The sequence below is a fragment of the Branchiostoma belcheri genome, unplaced genomic scaffold (assembly GCF_001625305.1).
Source record: "Branchiostoma belcheri isolate BF01 breed outbred unplaced genomic scaffold, Haploidv18h27 scaffold33, whole genome shotgun sequence".
NCBI classification, from domain to species: Eukaryota; Metazoa; Chordata; class Leptocardii; order Amphioxiformes; family Branchiostomatidae; genus Branchiostoma; species Branchiostoma belcheri.
In genome coordinates this window covers 1,153,760-1,162,576 of record NW_017803943.1, presented here as the reverse complement: position 1 = coordinate 1,162,576, position 8,817 = coordinate 1,153,760, and the positions used below count along the sequence as shown (strand labels likewise).

The following is an 8,817-nucleotide window of genomic DNA, read 5'->3' as shown; positions in this document are numbered from 1 at the left end:
ATTATCACACACATTTAAGATGAGACAGTAGCAATAGCTGACCATAACTCTTTAATAAGAAGGCTTGGCTCAACCAATCAGCGAGGTGGCTGTTCAAATTCATATAATACCCAAGACATCTAATATCAAATATGATCATTATGTTCTATGTCATCTTCAATGTAATTTGTACATGTGCTTGGGTGCCTAGTGTCAGTTGGGTAGCACTGTTGCATACAGTTTCAATAAATAAATATTACAGCATTCCAAGTGCTGGTTACAATTGACACGTCTATTGATTCATATAATATGGGGGAAACAGTAACATTGCATCTACAAATGGTGAACATGGAATGGTGAGTGCTTCTTAGGCCACACCAATTTAATTTGTTGGTTCTCGGATTCGCCTCTTCGTTTTTTTCTGATTTGCAAAAAAAAAATTGATTCTGGTCCTGAATCAACTGAAAAATGCTCATGTTTTGCCCCCCAACAGTTGAGGAAAGTCCTTTTCTTCCTAGTTGTTACAGTTTTCCCATCTATCATTGCAGTGGTTTGATTAAAAGTTCAAAATTCAATGTTTAAATTTTAACCCAGCCTTTTGTGTTGACTTCATGGCTCATTTTGTAGCATTTAAGCCTATAATAGGATGCCTAGACCTGTTTTTATTTTATTTTTTTTCGCCCTGTCGCTTCATATTTTTTCTGAAAAAATCCGAGAACCAACAAATTAAATTGGTGTGGCCTTACTACAGTTCATACAATTACACAGCACATGCAATTCCATGCAACACAATCATTATGACTACCATGATCAATATGATACATCCCATATTTACAATATAATATTCTGTATCAGTCTGCTTTTTGGTTGCAATGACATAACATTAACATTTTGCCCTCACATTCAAACCTGTTCTAGTGACCACCTCTGCATAAGGACCACATGGCCACTGTTGTTGCAACATTTTTCCCCAGGCCTTACACATGTATATATACGTTCTACATTAATTACTGACGTCTTCAGAGTCAATGTACTCATTAATCTGTGAGAAGAGATGTGGGGAGAGAGGCGGACCCTTGCTGGGGGAGGAGACCAGCTGCCTGGAATGGCTGGCTGGTTTGATGGCTGGTTTTCCCTGGTTAGCCTTCTGCAGAGGTAAAAAAAGTTATTATAGGGTTAGTTTTGAACTTCATCTTTGCAAAGTCGGTAACACAACCCAATACTTCAGTGTCCTAGCCACCATGAAATTTTTCCATCAAGAATTTAAAAAATTTTGAAATCTTGAAAATTCATGTGAGTGTTTTCTTGTTGAAAAGTTTAAACTTTCTCCAACACAAAAAGAAGAACTCACATGAATTTTCAATCAAACTTGTCAACCTTTGTCAGAGTTCTCCTTTTTGTATTGGACTTGACTTATGCCATGCAAGTCCTGGTGTCCCTGGCCTCGAGTCATTTGAACAAAGTTTGAACTTTTCAACTATGCATTCTGCCAAACACAGATGAGCTTTCATTCGAATAAAAAAACTCTTAACATTTACCTGTTGTTCAGCAGAAACTGATGTTGCATCTTGCCCCTGTACAGAAGCACTACTCATTATCTCCATTTCCATGGCTCCTGTCTCCTCCCCAACCTTATCATTCCCTCCATCACTCTCTGTTCCTTCTGCCTCTCCCTTGACCTCTTCCACTTTCTTCTCTTCCTTAGAAGACGTCATTGCTTGTACTTTACTTTCCGCTCTCTTAAGAATGTCTTTAAAAACAACTCTCTGTGATGACGACTCGCTGTCTTTCCCGTCTTTGTCCTTTTTGGATCCTTTTGCGGAGTCGTCTGATTTCTTCTCGCTAGTTTTGTCACTGCCTTTTCTCTCCAGCCCCTTGTCAGTGCCAGAAGTTTTCCCCTTTTTACCAGGACTTGCTGTATTGCTGCTGACATGTCCATCAACTGCTACATTAGTCTGGAGTTTGTCGTCAAGAACGTCTGAAAAAAAAAAGACATTTTTTTACTTATAAGTAGTTGTACTAACTCAGTAACTGTATTACCAGTGAGCCTTCAAACCTATTATGTTGATTGGAATGATGTGCAAAACGCTTTTGTTAGTACAGTTAACCATTCATTTACTCACTCACTCACTCACTCATTCACTCACTCACTCACTCACTCACTCACTCACTCACTCACTCACTCATTCAAATATCCAGAATTTTCGTGGCATTCATGCTGCTACAACAGAAATTATTTTCTGAGTGTGGGAAAGTTTTACTTTTAAATTCAGTACCAAAATTTGAGAAATCTTCAGCAGTTCACACCAGTACAGTACATGCTACTTTCAAATAAATTTTCGTGAAAATCTATAATGAAATTACAAAAATAGGGTTAAGATAGGGTAGCAAATTCAGAAACAACCGAAGCGTACCTTCTATAGGTTTGCGTCGGATGCTGTACTTGCGGAGGTTTCCCGAGGTGACTCGTGCGGGCGAGCTTGTACGCGGGAGCTGCGGGGAGGAAGGCGGGCTGTAGATGGTCGTAACCAGCGGGGTGTCCGGACACGGCGTCTCTCGCTTCATGGACGCCATGATGGCGTTACTCATCTACGGAACGGTACAGTTATCAGTGTTAGAAATGGGGTCGTGTGGCGCAACGGCAGCATGCGCGTCTCGGAATCAAGAGGTCCCGGGTTCGAGTCCTGACATGCCACCGATCTTGTGCCCTTGGGAAAGGCACTTTACACGACTTTCCCCACTAGACTCAAGTGAAAATGAGTATTGTCTGTCTAGTATTCGTTTCTATGTGCGGGACACAACACCAGCAACAGCTGCCTCTGTTCCGCGTATATTGCATTGTTGCAATTTCAATAAAGTAAAGTAGTGTTAGAAATACCCACCTGCAGTCTGCATTTTGCAGAGACATTTTCAATATTGCAGGAGAAAAATTAAACAATCTGCAACTTTGCAGGTAAAAATGGACATGTTTGCAGAACTATATGTCATGGCGGCAGGTGCAGAAGAAAGAAAGCTGGCAAATTATTTGTTTGCAGTAATGATAAATTTGCGGCACAGAAGTGACAAAAAAACATGATTACCGGTATTAAAGTACCGCAAATGTAAAGTGACTTACAGTATACTGGAGGACACTGCACTGCAGATTTATTTAGATGGATTTTTTCAGGGAGGCAGATATGTGAAATTTGCGTTGTCCAGCTGTACCTACCATAGTAGCCTCTGGGAAGAGTTCATATCTGGCCCTCTGAGAGACATCCTCAACTGCCTGCCGTGCCGCCTCTGAATGTCCTGTATACCTGATGGACAGTTTATAACAACTGCTTTTTAAAACAAGAAAATTAAAGGAGATTTGTTGTATATATTGAATGCCAAATGATATTCAGGGCATGGTTTCTTCGTATGGTATTAAATTTCATATGTATCATACTATGGAAAACTTCCCATCAGAAGTATGTTGGTGTCTGTGGTTCATGAAAGAATCTGAAACAAAATGTCTTTAATAAGACGCTTTCCAGAAATTTGCTCCCTTTTTTCCTTCTTTTTTCCTTTTTTCCGAGTTCAAGTTACACTAACAAGAAAAAAAAGGAACATCATAAAAAAAAACACTTCAAGAAAGTTTTCCTGTTTATAGAAAACAAAGGAAAACTCAGGTCAATATACTAATTGTTAGCTTAAGAAGGGTGCATTGGAACTACTGTACAGTAACACAAATTGAAAGTAAGCTGACTCACAGTGTCTGATACAGGCCTGCGAGGATTTCCACCAGAAATGCAGACGACAGCGGCACTCTGGGTTCAGGTCCGTCTTCACTACTGGAACTGTGGCTGCCTCGTAGGTTGTTAGTACACAGTCTGAAAGATTAGAGTTACATGTACAAATTGTAAATGAACCTGTATATCATCAATCATAACTAATGACCAATTTGATTTGTTGGTTCTCCAAATAAGCCTTACCTTGATGCCACTTGGCAGAGTGAAAGTTTGGAGTCAGACGGCATGTTCACGATATCTGCATTGTACCTGCTCAGTACGTAAGTCAGCATACTCAGTCTGGGGAAAACAAAAATAACTGCATGTTACATGTATGTGCCGTACCAAGCTAGCTATACCTGTTATATGCTGTACCAGGCTAGCTATACCTGTTATGTGCTGTACCAGGCTAGCTATACCTTGTATGTCCTGTACTAGGCTACACGTGTAGCTGTACCTTGTATGTGCTGTACCAAGCTAGCTATACCTTTTATGTGCTATACCAGACTACATTTAATGCTAGCTGTACATGTTACATGCTGCACGAGGCTAGCTGTGCCTGTTATGTCCTGTACCAAGCTACAGGTAGCTGTACCTGTTATGTGCTGTAACAGCCTCCAGGTAGGGGTGGGGTGCAGACAGCGTGGCGTGGACCTCTTGCTGTTCATGTCTGGAGAGCGCTGTCTCAGTGAGAGCCATGGACGCCAGGTTCACAGGCTAGAAATGGGACAAATACAACAAAACATGCCTTTTACATGCAAAATTACACGATTTAGAATCCCTGACCAAATTTTACATTATTTCCAATGCATTAGTTATATTTACCTAAAACGAAAGTGTGCAGTTGTCCTATATATTGCTTTGTTTTTTCTTTCATTCATCGATAAAGCCAAACTCGGGATTTTTAAAAAGCTGTACTGCCATATGGCTTGCATTGCCAGAGAGGCACAAACATGAATGCAAGATAACTTGACGTTCCGTGCTGGCAAAAGCTGGTGATGGAAGATCTGCACTACAGAAATTGATGAGTGTTGAGACTCACCTCGTGGTACAGTGAAGGTTTGGCCATGGTCGGGACAGTGAAGACTTTACTGGTGGGCTGGCCTCCAGAGTCAACAGCCTCCTACAAGAACAGTTACATCATTGAGGTCAGTATACATATGTCATACACTCATTCCCAGTCATCCGCAGAGAAGCCATAGGTATAACAGCTCGTGAGCTTAGAATGATATCACCTTAAGCTTTGGAAAATAAACTTTCTGGAAAGCATAGCTGTCAGTTATGTTTTGTTTTGTGTTGCTCTGGAGGATAATGATCTGATAACCTCCATATACACACACACAAAAAGACACTAAGCTTTCCAGTGAAATTTTCTAGTTACTAGTACTCACCAAGTTGTACATTCCCAAAAGCAAGGCCTCCACTCTTCCACTCATCTGTATGGACAATATGAATATGACTCATGGATGTTTGTTTTTTTTCATCTGTGTCTATTGTATTATATTATGATTCTAAACTAAATATTCCAACACAATGGTACACAATTAAGGATTAAACTTCAAACCAGTTTTTTAGTATGATCCATATATCTCAAAGTCTGGGTAGTGTAGGTATAACGTTTGTCTGGCGCAGGCAATTTTCAAAGTTACTAGTACCTGAACCAGGTGGGTATGAATAAATATTTAGGATTTCAAACCCTGCATAATTATGTCATACTGACCGTTCTTTCCTTGTTAGCCATGCTAAGTAGATAATGTCCAATGAGAGCAGGTGTAAACTGTAGTGTGAACTGGTACAGTCCTTTGTGTCCGCTGCGGAAGTAGTCAAACAGCTGAGGGCAGACTTCGTTCAGCAGCTCACTCTCCTGGTGTAAGACTTTATACAGCGCTGCCGTCAGCTCCTTGTTGTTGTGTAGTTTGGAGACATACTCTCCATCCTGTAGGCTCACCACTGACTGTAGAATGCCAGGATCAAATACAACTTGTTTTTAATTGACAGTGCTTTACCTTTAGGCTTTACCTTTAAAAAAAATTCAGGGGTTTTACTAAACAGGGGAATAGGGGAGCTGCTCCCTCATGTAACCAGCCAGCTCCCTCATACCAATTTTCAAATTGAACACTATGTGGCTACTTACACACCAGTCTTTCTCAAAATGATCTTTTTCCAGTAAAGATGTAAAAACAATACAACAATGCATTCTAGCATTACAAACTGTGTTACTCTTATTAAAAAATCCCCCCTCGGTCGCTTCGTTCCTTGCCATGCTTGCGATCTGCTCCCTCATGCTAAATTTTTCTAGAAAAACCCCTGTTTATCTAGTCCCATCCTCATGTCTGAGGATCAGGGAATATATGGCAGCATCCGGTATCAGCCACTCCCTCCTGTCTCTGGCCCTGTGAGAACACTGTCATTGACAGTGCTTTAAAGGACAGTTTCATTTAAAGGCACCTAGTGTAGATGTAATGGGCAGTAAACTACTCAGTATATTTGCAAAGTCAATTTTCTGGTTATTTTTAGAATATAGTAAGTTGAACCAACCCTTTCCCATAGAACACTGATATCTGTGAGGCAAAAATCTGACGGAAAACGGTTGCTTGTTTTGTATCACAGGATGGATTTACAAGTAGCTATTTATTGGTGGCACCAGAAATTAAGGGCAGCTGATATTTGGGCTATGAAATATTTGGGCTTTCAAATGATGAGAAAAATGTGCTAAGAAATGGCAGTAAATGTCAATATCAGCAAAATATTTTTGCTCCTAACCTTGTACTCCACAAGCCAGGATTTGATGACCTTTGACACTGTCTCCATGGCAACCATTATGCTGGACAGATCTCCCTGGAATGGTGACAAAATCAGTGACTGATGACACTTTACAACGTAACCAGATTTTTAAACATGCATAATTGGGTCCAATAATATTTTCAGATCTTCGTAGAATTGACTAGATCGTGAAAAACGCAAATTTCGACCTCTCAACTCATCGGCTTTCATGATGATAGCTTTACAACAAGTTTTAGTAGCCTAATCAACGACTATTCCCCGCTCATATTTTAGAATTTTACCAGATTGGCAGAAAATGAGATTATGAGATTTTAGTTTACACCGAAACATCCACGCCCCCCTCCCACCCACGAATTTGAAATCCGACAGCAAATTAACGTTATCCGTGGACTAATGCGTACTTCTATGGCAGCGTTTACCTTAAATCTCTCTCCCTAGAAGCTCCCCGCCTCTCAGCAGCGGCACAGAGGACTACTAAGGAGGATTTCACCTCGTCAACTCACCTGGAAGGGGGCAAGGTTCCTTCGTGACCTTTGACCACCTTGACGCACCCTGACTGACAGTACATTAGCGCGACCTAGCGGTTTAGGTACAAACTGTCGGCAGGGAAATGTGACCCTGCAGTTTGGAGACAAATCGCTAGAGGCCACTGCTACACGGTACATCTGCTGGATGGTTAATACGTTTAAATGGTGTCAATACGTTTCACCGACGTCAGGGCGCTTTGCAGTGAATGGGGCGCATATTTCCTAATCATTAACTTCAATTCTGACCATAGCGATAACCATAACAACGGCTAAAAATGGGACGGCTAAACATAACAGGAAATGTTGCTGTGAGTGACTTTATTTAGTATTTTGTACAAAGGTTCATCACAAAGGGGAGTGTGCAACTGCACTACTACAGTTACGTCATAGTTACGTCAGCCACAGGTAAATGTGACCCTGCAGTTTGGAGACAAATCGCTAGAGGCCACTGCTACACGGTCCATGGGCCAGGTTTTTATGGTTGTATAGCCCAGTCAAAAGTTAATTACACTGTAATTTGACAAAATACACTGTATTTTTGACCGAAAACAGTGTATTACAAAGAAAACAGTGTATTGCAGGCAGATTACACTGTAATAGACAAATACGGCGTTTGTAAGACAGAATACAGTGTATCTGAGGAATCCACTGTATCGTGTACTGTAAACGCGTGTACTGTAAACGCGTGTACTGTAAACGCGTGTACTGTAAACGCGTGTGGTGTAAACGCGTGTGGTGTAAACGCGTGTGGTGTAAACGCGTGTACTGTAAAAGCGTGTACTGTAAACGCGTTTACTGTAAACGCGTGTGCTGTAAACGCGTGTACTGTAAACGCGTGTGGTGTAAACGCGTGTGGTGTAAACGCGTGTGGTGTAAACGCGTGTACTGTAAACGCGTGTGCTGTAAACGCGTGTGCTGTAAACGCGTGTACTGTAAACGCGGGTACTGTAAACGCGTGTATTGTAAACGCGTGTACTGTAAACGCGTGTACTGTAAACGCGTGTACTGTAAACGCGTGTACTGTAAACGCGTGTACTGTAAACGCGTGTACTGTAAACGCGTGTACTGTAAACGCGTGTACTGTAAACGCGTTACTGTAAACGCGTGTACTGTAAACGCGTGTACTGTAAACGCGTGCGCTGTAAATGCGTTTACTGTTACGCATGTACTGTAAACTGTAAACGCGTGTACTGTAAACGCGTGTACGGTAAACGCGTGTACTGTAAACGCGTGTACTGTAAACGCGTGTACTGTAAACGCGTGTGCTGTTAACGCGTGTGGTGTAAACGCGTGTGGTGTAAACGCGTGTACTGTAAACACGGGTACTGTAAACGCGTGTACTGTAAACGCGTGTACTGTAAACGCGTGTGGTGTAAACGCGTGTGGTGTAAACGCGTGTACTGTAAACGCGTGTACTGTAAACGCGTGTACTGTAAACGCGTGTACTGTAAACGCGTGTGGTGTAAACGCGTTGGTGTAAACGCGTGTAGTGTAAACGCGTGTACTGTAAACACGGGTACTGTAAACGCGTGTACTGTAAACGCGTGTACTGTAAACGCGGGTACTGTAAACGCGTGAACTGTAAACGCTGGTACTGTAAACTGTAAACGCGTGTACTGTAAACGCGTGTACTGTAAACGCTGGTACTGTAAACGCGTGAACTGTAAACGCTGGTACTGTAAACTGTAAACGCGGGTACTGTAAACGCGTGTACGGTAACTGCCTGAACTGTAAACTGTAAACGCGTTTACTGTAAACGTGGGTACTATAAACGCGTT

General features: G+C 41.7%; 1 protein-coding gene across 1 annotated transcript; it reads right to left on the bottom strand.

Moving 5' to 3' along the window:
• Positions 1–663: 663 nt before the first annotated feature.
• On the bottom strand, positions 664–7,059 carry LOC109475198 (hyccin-like). Its single transcript, XM_019775780.1, has 12 exons — positions 7,016–7,059; positions 6,492–6,566; positions 5,449–5,682; positions 5,120–5,164; positions 4,771–4,851; positions 4,324–4,445; positions 3,933–4,028; positions 3,711–3,830; positions 3,188–3,275; positions 2,394–2,568; positions 1,518–1,957; positions 664–1,126 (listed from the first exon to the last, which is right to left on the bottom strand). Exons 2-12 carry the CDS (start codon positions 6,546–6,548, stop codon positions 983–985), a joined length of 1,602 nt encoding a protein of 533 aa, XP_019631339.1. The 5' UTR covers positions 6,549–6,566; positions 7,016–7,059; the 3' UTR covers positions 664–982.
• Positions 7,060–8,817: the final 1,758 nt, after the last annotated feature.

Bases quoted from the DNA above. Each gene is read 5' to 3' on its own strand.
- LOC109475198 (XM_019775780.1), bottom strand. From the start codon at position 6,548: ATGGTTGCCATGGAGACAGTGTCAAAGGTCATCAAATCCTGGCTTGTG. The intron at 5,683-6,491 runs GTTAGGAGCAAA...GGCATTCTACAG, and splicing joins CCTGGCTTGTGGAGTACAAG to TCAGTGGTGAGCCTACAGGA. The intron at 4,029-4,323 runs GTACAGCTACCT...TGTTTTCCCCAG, and splicing joins GCTGTTACAGCACATAACAG to ACTGAGTATGCTGACTTACG.